The 20,336-nt window shown below is 48.5% G+C and overlaps 1 protein-coding gene across 2 annotated transcripts in view; it reads left to right on the forward strand.

Moving 5' to 3' along the window:
* The window catches only part of LAMA4 (laminin subunit alpha 4), a 160,432-nt gene that overhangs the window by 74,682 nt on the left and 65,414 nt on the right, over positions 1-20,336 (forward strand). For both annotated transcript variants that reach the window (XM_029047122.1, XM_029047123.1), the window contains 7 exons: positions 990-1,141; positions 3,300-3,410; positions 8,422-8,533; positions 11,989-12,156; positions 13,904-14,097; positions 18,064-18,180; positions 18,799-18,947. In XM_029047122.1, the coding sequence (XP_028902955.1) occupies positions 990-1,141; positions 3,300-3,410; positions 8,422-8,533; positions 11,989-12,156; positions 13,904-14,097; positions 18,064-18,180; positions 18,799-18,947 (1,003 nt within the window). The remainder of the gene's footprint in view (positions 1-989; positions 1,142-3,299; positions 3,411-8,421; positions 8,534-11,988; positions 12,157-13,903; positions 14,098-18,063; positions 18,181-18,798; positions 18,948-20,336) is intronic.

Genomic DNA, 20,336 nt, shown 5'->3' on the forward strand with positions numbered 1-20,336 from the left:
GACCCGATTACCCTGGATCTCCCCCAGCGCTTAGAACAGAACGGTGCCCCCCGCACATAGTAAGCGATTAACAGATACCAATATTATTATTATTAAAGGTTCAGATTTGAGGAGACAGATTTGCTCAAGCCTTCTTTGATTCAATGCCTTGATTGTCCAGTTAATCCCATTCAGAAAAAAGGATATAGAGTTCAGACAAAATGCTGTAAGTCCCGTTAAAGTTAAAATAGATGCTGATTGTTGAAGTTCTTGGAGTCGACCTCTTCTTCGTGCCGTCCAGATATTATCTCATTAATCTCCCAGCTCCTTAGGTTGGTAAATATGGCTAAGCTCCTTGTGGGTAGACCGACTCTTTTCTCCCGTGTGCTTAGAGTAGTGCAGAACACACAGACGATGCTCAAGAAATGCAACTGATGGAGGGATCGTATCGAGACACTGCAGCATTAAATATTTCAGGGGGTTCCTCAAGGCCTCGCCAAGTTTAGTCAAACCAGGGACACAGTTCAGACCCTTTAAATCCTAGATGACTTCACAGTCCCATAGATCACCCCACCTCCGAGAACCATCTGAGCGTCACAAGGTGGAGAGTGCCATTAGACAAAAGGTTAATACAGTGCTCTGCACGCAGTAAGCGCTCAATGAATACGATTGACTGAATTAGTAATGATAATAATAGTAACTGTGGAACATGTAAAGCGCTTAGCACTGTTTTAAGCACTGGGGTAGATGCAGAAAAGACGATGACCAACGTTTATCCCGAACTGGCAGCGTGGCCCCCCCCAAGCAGAGAAGAGGGCGGCTACCGTGAGGATGCATCGAGGGTCTGGGGGAGACGGTGACCCAAAAAATCTCCAGAAAGACTGAGAACCCCATCTTGAAACACTGAAGGAGGGTGTGATTAGCGGAGGAATTCTAAAGATGCCGAAAAATGTTTTTAGATCAAATTGCAAGACACTCAAAGCAAAGTGGCTTTCTCTTCTCTTTACCAGACTGCGACAAATGTATCTGGGATCTGACAGACGACCTCCGGTTAGCGGGACTGTCTATCGATGACAGCAAATCGAACGTCTTGACCGTCTCCTCCGGGGTCGCTGCTCACCGGCACGTGAATGAAATCAACTCCACTATTTCCTCCCTCAAAGTGAGTAGAACCAATGCGCCCTTCTGGGCTTTTTGTAGGGTTGGTTCCCTAGTAACTCCATCGTGGGTTCTGGCTGGCAGATTAACTCCCCCAGTTCATCCCAGACCTAGAAAAGCCAATTTACACCCCAAGGGGCTCCCATGGCACCAATCGCAGAGGAAGAAGGCAAAAAAAAAATTAATCCACCCAAGCAATAGAAATGTTTCCTCTGAATCCTTTCGGGTAGCTCTGAGTTCGGTGGGGAGAAATTCCTCATACCGGAGGAGTTTCTTGGAACGACTGTTTTATCGTCCAATGTCCGGGACTATATACCATGGGGCTGATATCCTGGATGTTGGAGTCAGGGCTGTTCAACAGACAGAGAGAAAGAGAGAGAGAGAGAGAGAGAGAGAGAGAGAGAGAGAACCTACTACTATTTCAACTACTCTAATAATAATAATGACGATATTTGTTAAGCGCTTACTAGTGCCAAGCACTCTCCCAAGTGCTGGGGTTGATCAGGTTGTCCCACGTGGGGCTCACGGTCTTAATCCCCATTTTACGATTGAGATAAGTGAGGCCCAGAGAATTTAACTGGCTTGCCCAAGGTCACACGGCAGACAAGTGGCGGAGCGGGGATTAGAACACACGTCCTCTGACTCCCGAGCCCGGGCTCTTCCCACTGAGCCATGTTGCTCCTCTAGTATTAATATTACTATTAGTAACTACTATTGTTATTAAAACTACGGCGATTACTACCTGGGGCATTTATTAGTTGCCAAGTTGCCAATACTAGTTGCCAAGCACCATGCTAAACGCAGAGGAAGTTACAAGATGATGAGATTAGACACCCTCCCCATTCCACATGGGGATCACAGCCTAAGAGGGAGGAAGAATGAATTAGTTTATCCCCATTTTGCAGATGAGGCAGCTGAGGCACAGAGAAGTCGACTGACTTGCTCAAGGTCACGGAGCAGGCAGGCGACAGAACCGGGACTGAAATCCAGTCTCCTGGTCTCCTGCTCCTTCCACGGGCTTAGTATTTCCACTCTTTATTCTTCCAACTCCGTCTACCACTGAAGATGTTTCAGCAGATGTCTTGAGGTGCTCGGCGGAGAGAGCGCAAGGAGGGTTTGAGGTGGGCAGGCTCCAGAGACGGCAAAACCTGGGAGGAATTTGGGCCTACCCTTCACTGGTCTCTACTGTTCGATGTCCCTCAGGGTCTCGAACTCTTTAACTGTCACTGCTTCTGGTCCAGCGGAACGAACACTGTATCGGGATTCGAGAGATATGGCTCTTGGTCCCCTCCCTGTCTTTCGCTCGCTTGTGAGGGTCAAGACGGAGCGGTCGCTATAACAACGTGCTACACTCTTGCCTCCCTTCTAGCTCGATGCATCCTGGGCCTCGACGAGCACACGAGTACGGAAATGAGACGGTGGGAGGGATGCAGCACACGTCATTAGCACTGTAACCCCTTCCTCTGGGAGGGTTTCCTGTCCTAAAGACCAAATCTTGTCTTCCATCCCTGATGGGTGAATCCTTTTAAATTGCTTCTGATAATAATAATAATGATGATGGCACTTAAGTGCTCAATAATAATAATGTTGGTATTTGTTAAGTGCTTACTAGTGCAGAGCACTGTCCTAAGCACTGGGGGAGATGCAGGGTAATCGGGTTGTCCCTGGGGAGGCTCACAGTCTTCGTCCCCATTTTACAGGAGAGGGAACCGAGGCCCAGAGAAGTGAAGTGACTTGCCCACGGTCACACGGCTGCCAAGTGGCAGAGCCGGGATTCGAACCCATGACCTCCGACTCCCAAGCCCGGGCTCTTGCCACTGAGCCACGCCGTTTACTATGTGCCAGGCACCGTTCTAAGACGATCGGGTCGGACACAGTCCCTGTCCCACATAGGGCTCCCGGTCTTAATCCCCATTTTGCAGATGAGGGAACTGAGGCACAGAGAAGTTAAGTGATTTGCCCAAGGTCGTACAGCAGACAAGTGGGGGAACCAGTATTAAAACCCAGTTCCTTCTGAATGCCAGGCCTGTGCTCTATCCACTAGACTATGCTGTGTTTGTAAAGTATTTGCGTGTCTTGGGCGGCCTGGGGCGGGAGGGAGCGTTGTGCTTGTGCGTGCCAGAATGAATCCACTGAATTAAACAAAAATCATTTCTCCCCAGACAAAGCTGTCGGAAAGAGAGAACCGTTACATCCTAAGAAAGATACAGGTCGGCAGTGCTGAGAATACAATGAAAATTCTGCTCTCGGATATGGAGGAACTTACTGAAAAGGTCGGTACCCTGAATTGCTGAGAGAAAATGTGGACTTTGGGTGTGAACACAGGATCTTGCAAACTAATAGTAGTGATATCTGTCTAGGGCTTACTCTGTGCCGAGCACACTGCTAAGCGTTGAGGCAGACGGGGCATATACGACATAATCGGGTCGGATCCGGTCCCTGACCAAAGGCGATAGATTCTGCCATCATTCTTCAGTGCCCACTTTGGGCAGAGCATCGTTCCGGGCTCCTGCTGGCCGCAGAGAGCTATTCGAGGTGCTTAGGAGCGTTCCGTTAAAATGGAAAGTGAGGAGACGGGCAGACAGATTGCAAACAGTCGGAGCAAAGAGGAACTGTAGAACTGGCCCAGAAGTAACTAAAAAATGAATAAGTAAATAAAAGCACTAAACAGTACGGGTCTAAGTGGTAAGGCGGATAAGGGGATGTGGGGATCAGTTGGAAACTCTCTCATTTTAAAGTGGGTTTCAAGATGAAAACTGTTCGTCCGCTTTAGCCCTAGCCAAATGCCTCCCGGGACTTTTGCCCAGGTACTCGGGCGTTCGATGTTACTGGATTTCACTCCATCATTTTGTCAACAATACTTCTGAAAAATATTGGGTGTGATTAAACATACGAAAAATCACCTATAGATAATGTGACCAATTAACAATAAACACGGGGCGCACCTACACCCACAGATACGCGCGCAAAGGTAGCGGATTCTGAGATCTTTTCCCCTTTAACACGGTGCGTCGAAATATTTCGGAGACCGTGGAATCCGCCTTTAAAACGTAAATCGGATTACGGGAAAATTGAAGTAAAACGCAGATGAGTCCAGAATATGTTCACGACGTCTATCCTTAAGGCCAACGGCCACTTTTTTCGCTTTTCTCCGCTGCTTTTGGAGAAGCAGCGTGGCTCGGTGGAAAGAGCACGGGCTTTGGAGTCAGGGCTCATGAGTTCGAATCCCAGCTCTGCCACTTGTCGGCTGTGTGACTGTGGGCAAGTCACTTAACTTCTCTGTGCCTCAGTTCCCTCATCTGTAAAATGGGGATTAAGACTGTGAGCCCCACGTGGGACAACCTGATTCCCCTATGTCTACCCCAGCGCTTAGAACAGTGCTCGGCACATAGTAAGCGCTTAACAAATACCAACATTATTTTTCACCTCAGATATTTGTACATTTTCAACATTTGACTTTTAGCATCACACTGTATTTTTTAATACAGCAGCGCCACCTGGTGCTTTCGTAATTAAGCCGTTCATTTGTTAGACGCGTCGATCAGTCTTCACCGTTTCTCCTCAGGTTTGCCTGAACCGAACTCTACCCTAAAGAACAGATCCAAAAGGTGAAGGTTGCATTTTGCAAATCTAGGCAGAATCGAAGAAGAAACGCAAGTGAGGGGAAACGGAAATCTGTATGCATGAAAAGTTGAGTTCATCTAAATATCCCCTGAACGGAATTTAGTCCTTTGGCTTCCACATCGGAAAACACGGATCTCCTGGCAGGCAACCAAGAAAGAGAGGGAAGGGCTAAAATTTGCTTGAGCTTAGGGTATGTCTCACCCCTCTAGACCGTAAGCTCCCTGGGGGCAGGGAACGGGTCTATCGGAGGTTCCGTGGCTCACTGGAGAGAGCCCGGGCTTGGGAGTCGGAGGTCATGGATTCGAATGCCGCCTCTGCCACTTGTCAGCTGTGTGACTGTGGGCGAGTCGCTTCACTTCTCGGTGCCTCGGTCACCTCCTCTGTAAAATGAGGATTAAGACTGTGAGCCTCACGTGGGACAACCTGATTACGCTGTATATCTCCCCCAGCGCTTAGAACACTGCTCTGCACATAGTAAGCGCTTAACAAATACCAACATTATTATTATATGGAACTCTCTCAGGTGCTCAGTACAGTGTCCTGCGTGCAGTAGGCACTAAATAAACACCATTGATCGATTGTCAAGGCACAGACTACTTAAGTAGCAGCGTGAAGAGTAATCATTAAGCGTTTACTCTGTGCAGAGCACTGTCCTGAGGACTGGCAAAATCCAGACACTTTGTCCGTTTTGAGTTCATCCTCGCCCGCTCTAATATTAATATTAAAGTAGTGATAGTAATATTGAACGGCTGAATACCCGGCCGAGGGGACATTAATGCCGTGAAGAAGTCCTGGCGGGTATTTAGCTAGTGTTAAAGCCCTTATTTCCTCTACCCGCGTCTCTTCTGCATTATCCTTACGCTTAGAGTCGCCTCCTTAATCACCCTCGGCCCCACGGTACTTATGTACGTATCTAACGATAATAATAATGTTGGTATTTGTTAAGCGCTTACTGTGTGCAGAGCACTGTTCTAAGCGCCGGGGGAGAGACAGGGTCATCGGGTTGCCCCACGTGGGGCTCGCCGTTTTCACCCCCATTTTACAGATGCGGTAACTGAGGCCCAGAGAGGTGAAGTGACTCGCCCACAGTCACACACCTGACAAGCGACAGAGCCCGGATTCGAACCCATGACCTCTGACTCCCAAGCCCGGGCCCTTGCCACTGAGCCACGCTGCTTTAGACTGCGAGCTACTTGTGGGCAGGGAATAATCTACCCCCCACCTGTGATATCGTACTCTCCCAAGCGCTTGGAGAAGCGCTCTGCCCACAGTCAGTGCTCGGTGAGTACGATTTATTGGTGGATCTCAGTTCTGCCTTGGGCACAGATGAAGGTGAAAATGAGGTTGCGGGAGGACATCGTCCTCCGCTTTCCACCTGTCCGTTTGCCCCTCCACCCGTTGGGTCTGTATGCTAGAGACAGGTCCGGCTTGACATGGCGTCGTAATCCAGCCACCTCCACGTTCAGTTCGGCCAGCTCTGGGGGAGGATTGACATGCGGAAGAGCAGACCGACGAATAGCACCGCCAGAGGCCAAGCTGAGGGCTTCCTCCTCCTCTTCACCCCTTCAGTGAACCAGTGTCTCTGATCCTGAAAGGAAGTCAATTCCATCTGCATCACTCACAACCGAATCCTGTCCAGACTGGAGAAGATTTCCATTTTTCTAAAGCGGGTTTCCCATCTCTGCTGCACGGGAACAAAGGCACCGCACACACAGACAATCTCACATCCACCTCCCACTGAATTTTTGGTCAGTCAGTCATTCACCCACTCCAAATTCTAGTAATGGTCATTTACTGCCCCCCACCCAGACCCCGCCCCCAGGTTTTTTAACCATTTCGATCCCTTTCTCACATTTCCGCTCTTTCTCCATCTCTACGCTGATCCTTGAGGACTTGGATGAGCACGTAATGTTGGTATTTGTTAAGCGCTTACTATGTGCCGAGCACTGTTCTAAGCGCTGGGGTAGACATAGGGAAATCGGGTTGTCCCACGTGGGGCTCACAGTCTTAATCCCCATTTTACAGATGAGGGAACTGAGGCACAGAGAAGTTAAGTGACTTGCCCACGGTCACACAGCCGACAAGCGGCAGAGCTGGGATTCGAACTCATGAGCCCTGACTCCAAAGCCCGTGCTCTTTCCACTGAGCCACGCTGCTTCACGTAGATGTTCCGCTGCCCGCTTTCTATCACTCCTCAACTCCACCGACCTCCTGCTCCGCCCCGGCTCTCCGACTCACCAACTTGGTCACACACTTGAACTCATCATCTCCAGCCCCTGCCCAATCTCTTCCCTTCACCAACTCTAGATCCCTCTCTCTGACCACAACCCCTTCACCCGCCTTCTCTCCCCCACACCTCCTCCCCGCAAATCTGTGTTGTTCCCCCACAGAGACCTCGGATCTTTCGACCGCACCCAATATTCTCAAGTCATCTTGCCCCATTTAGCCTCCGTAGCCAAACTACCTTCTCTTGGTGACCAATTTGACACTCTCGACGCCACCGTCTCTACACTGATCTCAACTTGCTCGCTCCCTCATCCCTTCATCGAGCTAGTACCACGAACCCACACCCGGGGATCACCTCCACAGTCCCCCTCCTTTGCTCTTGTGCACAAGCCACAGAGCGTTGGTGGTGGAGATATAGATAGCAGACTGACCTTTAAAGTGTATCCTTAACTCTGCCCTCTCCTCTGCCTGGCAACATTATTTCTCCATCTTTAATGACACCCATGTCCGTCGCCCTCGCCTGTTGTTCCAGACATTTAACTCCCTCCTCAAACTGCCTCTCTCCCCACACTTCCCCCATCACTTTCCCCTAATAATAATAATAATAATAATGTTGGCATCTGTTAAGCGCTTACTAGGTGCCGAGCACTGTTCTAAGCGCTGGGGGAGATACAGGGTAATCAGGTTGTCCCACGTGGGGCTCACACACTTTTAATCCCTATTTTACAGATGAGGGAACTGAGGCACAGAGAAGTTAAGTGACTCGCCCACAGTCACACAGCTGACAGGTGGCGGACCCCGGGAGTCGAACTCATGACCTCTGAGTCCGAAGCCCAGGCTCTTGCCACTGAGCCACATGAGCTGGCCTACTTGATTGAGAAAATTAAAACCATCAGAGGTGTAATTTCATTTATTTATATTAACGTCTGTCTCCCCCTCTAGACTGTAAGGTCATCGTGGGCAGGGAATGTGTCTGTTTTACCCTCTCAAGCGTTTAGTACAGTGCTCTGCACACGATACACATTCAATAAATACAACTGACTGACTACGGGTCTGCCAACCATGAACAACTGATTACTCTACGAGATTCAACCTATTTTACCGGTCTCTGCCTTCTCACCTGATTTTTCCACAAACCTAACATCAAATCGGTCAATTAGAACAGGCAACTTTCTTGCCTGCCAGTCAACTTGAGGAAGATGGTTCGTTTTCATTTTCCTGCGACGGATGGTATAGAACGATTAGATCAGTTTAATCTGCTAGTTTATTTGGAATTAGTCATCACAGCAGTGTCCAGGTGTCATATTGAGTCACTTTACGTGCTGGCTGGACATTCTTATTACTAGAAAACTTTAATGCACGCGAATACACACATCTGTACACACAGGTCCAGGATCGTAAATGTAAACTTGCGTTTCTGTTGGTTACTCATAGGGAAGCCAAGCCTCAACGAAGGGGCAACTGGTCCACAAGGAAACTGTGGTGACCAAAAGCCGGGCGACCCTGCTTGTAGAACGAGCCCGTGACATGGCCGATGAAATCCAAGGTAAAGAGATTCACTTCTGCTAAACTCGATGTCAAGGAGATGTTGTTGATGCCTTTTTAAATGGGGAAGTATCGGTGCACTGCACGAGGGGGTCAGGCAACTGTGCAAACTAGCAATATAAACACCCAGAGTTCCATGAGTAAACGTTTTGCGTCCGAAATCCCAATTTGAGGTCAGCGTGACAATCATCTCGGTTGTTTCCTTACCTCTCCCCCTTGAGTCGAGAAGGAACGTGCCCTTAGCAAAAAGGGCGTGGGCCTGGGAGTCGGAGGACCCGGGTTCTAATTTCAACTCCGCCACGGACCTGCTGCGGGATCTTGGCCAAGACTTAACTTCCCTGTGCCTCAGTTTCCTCAGCTGCAAGATGGGGTCTCGATAACTATTCTCCCTCCCGTTTCGACTGTGAGGCCCACGTGGGATTTTATTATTTTGTAACTACCCCGGCACTCGGTAGAGAGCTTGGCACGAAGTAAGAAAATGACAAATACCAAAATTATTAGCATTGTTTACTTGAAATGTCTAGGAAGAAACTAAATTGAAGTAATAATTATTATAATAGTAATGGTATCTGTTCATTTGATTCATTCAGTTGCATTTATTGAGCACTTACTGTGTGCAGAGCACTGTACTAAGCACTTGGAAAATACAATTCAGCAATAAAGAGAGCTAATCCCTGCCCACCCTGGGTTTACAGTCTAGAAGGGTGACTTGGGGCAAGTCATTTCACCTCTCCGTGCCTCAGTTACCTCATCTGGAAAATGGGGATTAATAATAATAATAATAATAATGATGGTGGTATTTGTTAAGCGCCTACTATGTGGAAAGCACTGTTCTAAGCGCTGGGGTGATACGAGGTGATCAGGTTGTCCCACGTGGGGCTCACAGTTTTTAATCCCCGTTTTACAGATGAGGGAACTGAGGCACAGAGAAGTGAAGTGACCTGCCCACAGTGACGCAGCTGGCAAGCGGCGGAGCCGGGATTAGAACCCGTGACCTCTGACTCCCAAGCCCAGGCTGTTTCTACTGAGCCACGAGATTAAGACTGTGAGCCCCCTGTGGGACAACCTGATGACCCTGTAGCTACCCAGCACTTAGAACAGTGCTTGGCACATAGTAAGGGCTTAAAAAATACCAAAATTGTTATTATTCTTATTAGAAGACAGACCTCAAAACAAGTAAAGGGGCATCGATATAAATAAATAGAATTATAGACATATACCCAACACAAGTCAACGAGCATCGATATAATTAACTAGAATCATAGATATACGCCTCTATCCGTAAGTGCTTTGGGGCGGGGAGAAAGGGGTAGATCAAAGGGAGCGAGTGGAGGCGACACGGAGGGGAGGGGAGCTGAGGAAAAGGGGGGCTTAGTCTGGGAAGGCCTCTGGGAGGAGGTGAGCCTTCAGTAGGGCTTTGAAGGGGGGAAGAGTGATTGGTCGGTGAACTTGAGGAGGGAGGACGTTCCAGGCCAGAGGTAGGACGCGGGCCAGGGGTCGACGGCGGGACACGGCGGGACGGGCGAGAACGAGGCACGGTGGGAAGGCTAGCACCGGAGGAGCGGAGTGTGCGGGCTGGGATGTAGAAGGAGAGAAGGGAGGTGAGGTAAGAAGGAGCGATGTGATGGAGAGCTTTAAAGCCAATGTTGAAGAGTTTTTGTTTGATATGGAGGTCGATAGGCAGATTAGAGATTTTTGAGGAGGGGGGTGACACGCCCAGAACGTTTCTGTAGAAAGATAATCCGGGCAGCAGAGCGCAGTATAGACTGAAGCGGGGAGAGCCGGGAGGATGGGAGATCGGAGAGGAGGCTGATGCAGTCATCCAGTCGGGATGGGATGAGGGACTGAACTAACGTGGTAGGGATTTGGGTGGGAAGAAAGGGCGGATCTTGGCGACGTTGTGAAGGCGAGACCGGCAGACCCCGGTGACGGATTGGATGTGTGGGGTGAGTGAGAGAGCGGAGTCAAGGATGACGCCACTTGCTGTGTTTCAAGCCTCGGTCTGAGCACTGGGGTAGTCACGAGCTGATCAGCCACACGGGGCTCACGGTCTTAATCCCCATTTTACAAATGAGGTAACCGAGGCACGGAGGAGTGAAATGGCTTCCCCAAGGGTGTACAGCAGACGGGTGGCAGGGCCGGGATTAGGTCCAGGTCCTTCTGACTCCCAGGCCCCCGCTTTACCCCTTAGGCCATTCTGCCACTCCTGCTTGGGAAAGCACAAGGCAGTTAAGTTCACAGATGATGATTCCTGTCCTAGAGAAGTTTACAGCGTAGTGGGGGAGACAGACGGTAAAATAAATCGCAGATAGGTGAAGCATTAGAGTATAAACGTACGCACGTGTTTTGGGGGGTGGGGGGCGGGTAAGATGAGCGTCAAAATGGATAATAGGTACAGACCCAAGAGTATAAGAGACGCAGATGAGACAGGGTGGTGAGATGAGAATTTCGGCAGGGAAGGCTTTCTTGGAGGAGTTGTGGTTTTTGACAGGGTTTTGAAGATGGGGAGACAAGTGAATGGACTGGTTTGAGGGGCTACAGCCTTCTCGTTTCCCCACTTTCTCCCCCGCAAAAAAGCGTGCTCTGGGGGCCTCGAAGCCACTGGGAGCCAATGAAATTGCTCTTTCGAACGGAAAGATCATCCTCTCTGAGTGATAATATTGGAGGAATACAACATGAAGGTGACAGGAGTCGTGCCTCTAAATCTCTCTCAAGGTCTCTTTCGATGGTGTGTTAAAGAGATTCATGTGAGATATTCCATCCTTAATAGAGCTGGACATTTTGGCGCATACAAAACCAATAGAAAACCCCTCAAATCACATTTCTCGGGAGAGGCGAGTGCCTTACGGTGATTGGAGATTAGAGGTTTCACATGAATGTCCCTACGCCTTGAATGTCTTTGTCATCTAAAGAAATATAACGTGGTGAGTCAGATCAGATTTCTCCAGTAGTTTCCAAACTGGGGACACCGTAACTGAGATGATAATAATAATGATGAAATAATAATAACGATAATGTTGGTTACGCGCGTACTATGTGCCAGACACTACTAAGCAGTGGGGTGGACCCCATTTTACCGATGAGGGAACCGAGGCACGGGGAAGTTAAGCGACTTGCCCAAGGGCACAAAGCAGACACAGATGGCGGAGCCGGGATTAGAACTCAGGTCCTCCCGACTCCCAGACCCGATCCGGAGGTTGAGAAGTCATTTAGTTTACTCCTTGGCTTCCGTGCAGATGGCCTCTGCTCAGGATTAAGGCCGTACTTTACTGGCAGCCCGAACGGCTCTCTAAACGGGAAGGGTGAAACACTCCCCTCACAAATAGCCTTTTCACGATTGCAGTTTGCCCGTCGCCTTCCCCTCCCGTCCATCCCCCACCCCGTTCCCTCTACTGAGCGGATTTCGGCCGTCGGATTGTATTGCGGCCAACGTGAGCGTCCGTTCTTCGCCCCCAGAGATCAACGACAAGCTGGCCTATTACGGAATCGAGCAGGACCTGAGCTCCGAGGACATCGCCACGAAGCTGATGTTGGCCGAAGAGATGCTGGAAGAGATCCGCCTGCGCAAACCCTTCCTCTCTCAACGGGAGCTCGTGGACGAGGAGGCTGACGAATCGCAAGATTGTAAGGTTTTTTGGTTCCCCCTCCGTTCCCTCCCCGCGCCCATCTGTTGGTCTTTCTGTTTGGAGATGAGATAGAGGAAGGTTTGCCGTAGGAAAAATCATCCGGCAAGTGAAAATTTGCGTGGCAATCCATCCCTTTACCTTCTGCTGCGTTTACGCGGGTGCCAAGGAGCCGGGGCTGTTCCTGGCTTCATCCCAGCAAATCTTAACCAGGCGCCTAAAACAGAGCGGCGGAGATCCTTGAGACCCCTCCTGTTTTCTTTCTATTAATGCTCCTTTTCATCTGTTACAAATGTATGTTAAATACAAAGGCGGGAACAGAGAATTTACAAACTAGGGGCACTGCTTTGGAGGATTTTCTGATATAAAAGGAATTATAGAAAACTGTCATTATTTTCCAGAAGAGCCAATGCTATGGAGAGAGTTAACGGAGCAATCAAGAGGAAAGGGAAGTGACCTAAGAGTCCCCTTCCCCTCCCAACCAAGTCCATCCCACCTTTTCTCCTCGTGCTAAGGCATCTTTCTAGCGATTCTAAGCAGCTTTTGCTTCAGAATGCCACTGATTAGCATTATTATCGTTATTAGTATTTGAAATCCGTGTCGCCCGACCGCCACAACAAGCCCAGTTCATTCAGTCGTATTTTAGAGAAGCAGCGTGGCTCAATGGAAGGAGCCCGGGCTTGGGAGTCAGAGGTCATGGGTTCGAATCCCAGCTCTGCCACTTGTCAGCTGGGGGACTGTGGGCAAGTCACTTCGCTTCTCTGGGCCTCAGTTCCCTCATCTGTAAAATGGGGATGAAGACTGTGAGCCTCGTGTGGGACAACCTGATTACCCTGTGTGTCTACCCCAGCGCTTAGAACAGTGCTCTGCACATAGTAAGTGCTTAACAAATACCAACATCATCATTATAGTATTATTTTTTTTTAAGCGCTTGCTGGGTGCAGAACACCGTACTAAGCGCTTGGAAACTGAAGGTCTTAAGTGGACCCTAAAACACAGCTGGGCAAGCTGCTGTTCTAGCCCCAAACCCGCGGCCCAGTATTCCTGCACTTAGCATAGTCTAGAGGCCTCGTCTTTTTTTCCAGAAGGTTCCAGCCCATCTACTATTGTACTTTAAAAATAATGATAGCTGTGGTATTTGTTAAGCGCTTACTACTCTCAAGCACCGTTCTGAGCGTGGGGGAAGATCCGAGATAAGCAGTTCGGTTACAGTCCCTGTCCCGCACAGTACTCCCAGTCTAAGGTGAACAGGTTGTGAATCCCCATTTTACAGATGAGTTAACTGAGGCCCAGAGACGATAAGTGACTCGCCCGAGGTCACACAACCGGCACGTGGTGGAGCCGGGATTGGAACCCAGAACCTCCGACTCCCAGGCCCATGCTCCCCACTTTGCCTTCACTTTACTTACAAACCTGGTAGTTCTGAAAGCTTCCAGTAACCAAAGCCAAAGTTGGAATAAGAGAGAAAGGAAAAAACAATCCGCTAGATTGTAATGTCGGGGGCAGATATCATGTCTGTTCATTCTACTCTATTTTCCCAAACTCTTAGCTCATTGTGGGCAGGGAATGTCACCGTTTTTTTTTGTTGAATTGTACTTTCCCAAGCGCTTAGTCCCGTGTTCTGCACCCAGTAAGCGCTTGAGAAATCTGACTGAATGAATGAAGTGCTCCGTAAAGAATAAGTTCTCAGTTATTACCACTGACCGATGAACTGAAGATGGTTTCTCCCTTCCTCCTCTATCTCTCAGTGTTAGAGCAAGCTGAGAATTGGAAAGCATTGTACAATGACACCAGATCTCTACTTCCCATCGTCGTGGAGCAGCTGGATGACTATAATGCCAAGTTGACAGACCTGCAGGAGTCACTGGACCAGGCCCTGGACCACGTCAGAGATGCGGAGGACGCAAACAGAGCCACCGCTGCCAAGCTACGGGAGAAAGAGGTACCGTGTCCTGAGAAATGTCCGTGTCGAGGTCGAGGAGAAATGTAGAAATTCTTCCCTCAAGAACCCTTGAAAGGGGGTAGAACAAGAGAGAATCGGTCCTTCCCAAAGACCACGCTGCCGAGGTGGAGATTTCCCACCAGTTAGGTGCACGTCACGGGCCAGACGTCGTACTAAATGCTGGGATAGATGTGACGTAAGCGTAGAATAATAATAACTGTGATATCTGTTAAGCGCTTACTATGCGTCAGGCACTGGGGTAGATAAAAGCGAGTCAGGTCGGACACAGTCCCCGTCCCATGTGAGGCTCACGGTCTTTTTCCACATTCTAGAGACGAGGGAACCGAAACCAGAGAAATGAAGTGACTTGCCCAAGGTCACGCAGCAGACAGGCGGCGGAGCTGGGATCAGAACCCGTGACCTTCTGACGCCCAGCCCCGTGCTCTGTCCGCTAGGCCAAAACGGTCCCTATACCACGGGAGGCTAACAGTCTAAGACGGATGGAGAACGGGTATTGAATCTCCATTTTACGGATGAGGAAACTGAGGTACAGAGAAGTGAAACGATGCAGGCAAATGTCAAAGCTGCGATTAGGACCCAGGTCCCCTGACTCCCAGGCCCGTGTTCTCTCCGCTCGGTTGTCCGGCCCCTGATTAGAATGCAGCCCACATGAATGATTTTTTGGCAAATGCTCACTCTGGGCAAAACGTCGTACCGAGGGTTGGGAAGGGGTACGGAGGGTCAGAGGGTCTGGGGTCCGGCGAAGAGGCGCGGGTGCTTTCTGCCATTGAGGGGAGGAGGGAGAAGGGTGTCCCTGCTCTGACCACCTCTCTGCCAGAACACTTGCCATAATAATAATGGTGGTATTGTTAAGCGCTTACTAGAGAAGCAGCGTGGCTCAGTGGAAAGAGCACGGGCTTTGGAGTCAGGGCTCGTGAGTTCGAATCCCAGCTCTGCCACTTGTCAGCTGTGTGACTGTGGGCAAGTCACTTAACTTCTCTGTGCCTCAGTTCCCTCATCTGTAAAATGGGGATTAAGACTGTGAGCCCCACGTGGGACAACCTGATTCCCCTGTGTCTACCCCAGCGCTTAGAACAGTGCTCGGCACATAGTAAGCGCTTAACAAATACCAACATTATTATTATTATGTGCAGAACACCGTTCTAAGCACTGGGGGAGATACAGGGTCATCAGGTTGTCCCTCGTGAGGCTCCCAGTCGTCATCCCCATTTGACAGAGGAGGCAACTGACGCCCAGAGGAGTGCCTTGCATTCGAACCCACGACCTCTGACTCCCAAGCCGGGGCTCTTTCCACTGAGCCTCCCTGCCTCTCTCCTTTTTAGTCTACACTTGACACTGCTTTGTAAATCGTCTTTCTCAAATGCATCTCCATTCCTCAAAAACCTCTGATAATCGTCTGTTCGCTTTGACATCCAACAGCAACTCCTGACCACTGACTTCAAGGTTTTCGGTCAGCTCTCTCCCTCTCTTCCACTCATTCATTCACTCGTATTTATGGAGCGCTTGCTGTGTGCGGAGCACTGTACTAAGCGCTGGGAAAGTACCATCTGGCAACGGGTAGAGACGATCCCTACCCAACCGTGGGCTCTCTTCTTCAACTACAGCTCACCTCATCATCTCCCCGGGATTTTATCTTCAGTCCTCCATCTCCGACCTCTGTTTCGCGATCTTCCTCCTGCCTGACGTCTTTCCTCCGCCCTCATTCCTAACTCTCCACTGTCTTTCCTGTCTCCTCCTGTGACCGTAAGCACTCCCACGCGACGTTCCCCACGCTAATCGATTTCGCTATCTGTTGAGCGCTCACAATATGCCCAACGCTGTAATAAGCTGCTCCGAAGCAGCGTGGCATAGTGAACCCGGGCCTGGGAGTCAGGAGATCGCGGGTTCTAATCCCGGCTCCACCACCTGTCTGCTGTGTGGCCTTGGGCGAGTCGCTTCACTTCTCTGGGCCTCAGTTACCTCCTCTGGAAAATGGGGATTGAGACCGTGAGCCCCACGTGGGACGGGGACTGTGTCCAACCCGATTTGCTCGTATCCGCCCCGGCGCTTCGTTCAGTGTCTGGCTCATAGTAAGTGCTAACGGATGTAATTATTATCATCGTTATCATTATTATCATTATGATTGGGTAGCGCTAGGGTAGTTACAAGATAATCAGGCTGGACACAGTTCCTTTCCACAAGGGGCTCGCGGTCCAAGTAGGAAGGAGTAGGATTTAATCCCCATTTTGCAAATAAGGAAACTAAGGCAGAGTAAATTTAAGTGACTTGCCCAAGGTCACACAGCAGACAAATGGTGGAGATGGGATTAGCACACAGGTGCTAATCTTCTTGCTTCCAAGCCCCTTCGGGTTTCCACTAGGCCACGCTGCTTTTCCCGGGCTTCCATTTAAGCTCATTACCGGTCCACCTCTTCCGCGAAGCCTTCCTTGAATCGGTTAAATCCACTTTGCATTAAGAACATCTGGGATCCCAACACCTCGTTTTGTTCTAAAACCCCGGCAGGTAACGGGGGCAGAAGAGAGAGATAAAATTGAAGAGAAAACAAAGGGAAAAGATACAAAATCGAATAGAAAAATCTTCCTCTACCAAATATTGCTCACACTGCTTGGTTGTTGGTTCCTAGAGGTCAGTGACTAGGTCTTTCTTGAATCTGAACGGCATTTAAGTCCATTAGGGACCCTCAATAAACAATAAAGAATATCGTTTTTAAGGACTACACTGAGTTTTACTTTGAATACGAATGCCTCGCGTAGACCTTAAGCTTCTTGTGGACAGGAATCCTGCCCACCAACTTCGTTGCACTGTCCTTTCCCAAGTATTCTACACACACTAGGTGCTCGCCGATTGATTAATTGATTGATCGGTAAAGGTAAACGTTGCTTTGTACTCAGGTTGATGATAATAATAATTATGGTATTTGTTGAGTGCTTACTATGTGCCAAGCACTGTTCTAAGCGCTGGGAGGGATACAGGGTGATCAGGTCGTCCCATGTGGGGCTCACAGTCTTCATCCCCATTTGACAGATGAGGGGACTGAGGCACAGAGAAGTTAAGTCACTTGCCCAAAGTCACACAGCTGATGAGCGGCGGAGCCGGGATTAGAACCCATGACCTCTGACTCCCAAGCCCGGGCTCTTTCCACTGAGCCACGCTGATGCAGTGTACTATACAAGATGCTTTAGTTAGAAGTGCAGACTAAGGATGTGACATTTTCCCTGCCCACAAAGGACTTACACTCTAATCGGGGGGCAGGAGGGATACAGATATGAAGATATTTACAACTAGAGTGGTCAAAATAGATAATTGAGCCAACTTTTTTTACGGTTAATTGCTACCCCTGTGTGCCATGCGCTGAACTAAGCACTGGGCTAGATAGGTTGGACACAGTCCGTATCCCATATGGGGCTCACAGTCTTAATCCCCATTTTACAGATGAGGTTACTGAGGCCCAGAGAAGTGAAGTGACTTGCCCAAAGTCACACAGCAGACAAGTGGCGGAGCTGGGATTAGAATCCAGGTCCTTTAGACTCCCGGGCCCAAGGTCTATGAACTAGGCCATGCTGCTTCTCAGGCATATACGCAAGAGGGCGAAAAAGAGTGCAGATAAATCCACAGAGTTATCTAGAGGGATGACGTGGCTTAGCGTCCTGGGAAATTAACCAGGGGAATCTTGATTTTAGGAGGGATTTGAATGTGGTGAAAGCTGTGTTCTGTCTGCTGTGGGGAAAAGGGAATTTGTAGGTGGGAAAACGACGCGAGTAAGGTGACTTGCGTTGTAGAGTTTAGAGCACCGTTCAGCAAGAAGCAAGTCTTCGTCGTTTTTGTAATCGAGCCCCAGTATATGCTTCGGTTTAAAATTGTTGTTTGGTAAATATCATAAACATTAAACTCTAGACTTTCTCCCTCCTTCTTCTTCATCTTCTCTCTCTCTCTCTCTCTTCCCAGAAGCAGCATGAAAAAGTATTAGAACAAATGGAACTTGTCAATAGCTCTCTGAGAGCATCCTCCGACTCTCTGGAAAACCCACGTGTGACCATTTCAGAGCTCGGTGATGTGATAAAGGTAAGAGTCTGGGTTAATGGTTTAAAGACCGTACTTTTTATTAGCCACTGAAAATGACAAGCTGATACTTTAAGCTCCAGTTAAACTCATTCCGTTAGCTACCGGCTGAAACCGGTAGCTACTCCAGTGAAAAATAATCCCCTCAAATTCCAGGAAACGTATTCTTTGCCCTGAGTGTCCCTGACATGCTTTTATAAGGTGACAAAGGAAAGTAAGCTAGTATTATCCAATCTCTTGCTTTGAATCGCTCGATTCTTTTCTAAAGAATTCTCAGTCAACAAGTCAGAACTGGCAGTAAGTCTGTCGGTCGATCAGGGGTATTTATTGAGGGTTTACTGTGTGCAAAGCACTGTGCTAAGCGCGGACCCAGACTTTCCAAGGAAGTTTAGAACAGTAATCCTGGTGCGGAGGAAATAGGTGAAGTTTCAGAAACTAGATTCTAGTTTCCAGTTTTCTAGCTGTGTATTTGATCATCCCAATGCGCCAAAAAAAAATACCTTCCATTGAATTTTGAAGGCAGTCTACGTGTCGTTCTTACTTTGGGACACCAAAAGCAGCTATCTTGAGATGAACTCTGGCTTTTTTTCATGATCAATGTTAACCACATTTTTCCGTCAGAATGCATCAGGAATCTATGCGGAAATAGATGGAGCCAAAGCAGAATTACAAGAAAAACTGGGCAATTTATCTAACCTCAATGAGGATTTGGTTCAACGGGCTATGGAGCATGCCAAGGACCTTCAAGGTCATGCTGATGAACTGAGAAGGTAATGTTTACAACATGTTCTCATGGTAGGAGAATGGAAGAAAGGAGAAGTAGTTCAGCAAAGCAAATAATAATAATAATGGTATTTATTAAGTTCTTTAATTAGTGCCAAGCGCTGAATTAAGCACTGAGGTAGACGAAGGATAATCAGGTCCCACAAGGAGCTCGCTGTCTAGGGCGGAGGGAAAACAGGTATTGAATCCCCGTTTTGCAGATTAGGAAACTGAGGCACAGAAAAGGTAAGTGATTTTCCCAAAGTCACACAGCAGACAAGTTGCCAAACAGGGATTAGAACCCAGATCCTCTGACTCCCAGTCCCGTGCTCTTTCCGCTAGGCCAAATTGTTTCTCAAAAGAGTGCTATGAAAAGAATATTACCATGGGAGATCAGAGCCCTGTAAAAATATCCCATTTTCACATCCCATTTTCGCAGGGCCACGATATATGTGAAATGCATTACGATCTCCAGTTTCGCCAACAGGAAGGCAAAGACATGAAACAGTCAGATCTGTATTCCCGAGACGATTCAGAGAAATAGTTGAAGGATTGTGCAGGGAACACAGATTCTAGCCAAGCGATCTATCCATTCTACTGACCGCCTAAAGCCTCAAGTTTGTGACTAACCAAACCAACCCGAAACCATCGATTTTCTTCAGCTTCCAAGAATAAATAAATTAGCAGATTTCCAAATCTTTTCCTTGAGCATCTGCTTCCGTAGGGAGTGCCCACTCGGAGTACTCAATTGATATTAACGGAATCCTCCATTAACGGAGGCCATCCCCTCTCTCTCGGTGATCTGGGGAGAGGGGGAGAAGGCTTATATTATTGCATCTGAGGTCGAGAACCCATTATACCTCTCAACAGTGTTACTTGAACGATTATAAATGATAAACAATTATTAAAAGTTAGTTTTAAGATACCCTAAAACCGAAATCTCCCGGTTGCCTGAGGGCCCAATTTTGTGACAATTCTAGCCCGAGTGGAAAATACCATTTAACTCTGTCAATCAATTCATGGTATTTATTGACACTGAACTTCCACATCTGAAGTAAAACTAAAGGTTGTCCTTTAAAATATTATTCCCAATTGTTTATTAAATGCCCATAATGGGCTCAAGTACTATTCTGACTTGAGAGAGACCTAATCGCGCCCCACTAATCACCGGGGCCAATCACTATGTTATACTTTGTAGAGGAAGTTTTTTTACATACATTTTTTTCCTCTTCTCTTCCTTGTTATTCCTTCCCTTATCTCCTTTCTCACCCTGTTTCTGGGGATCAAAGAACAATCTAATCGTGGCCCTGCCCCCTGCACGTGGGGTTACCTTGGGCTAGGCACTTAATTTCTCTGCGCCTCAGTTTCCACAACTATAGAACTATAAAACCCGTTCC

The sequence above is a fragment of the Ornithorhynchus anatinus genome, chromosome 19, assembly GCF_004115215.2.
Source record: "Ornithorhynchus anatinus isolate Pmale09 chromosome 19, mOrnAna1.pri.v4, whole genome shotgun sequence".
Taxonomy (NCBI): domain Eukaryota; kingdom Metazoa; phylum Chordata; class Mammalia; order Monotremata; family Ornithorhynchidae; genus Ornithorhynchus; species Ornithorhynchus anatinus.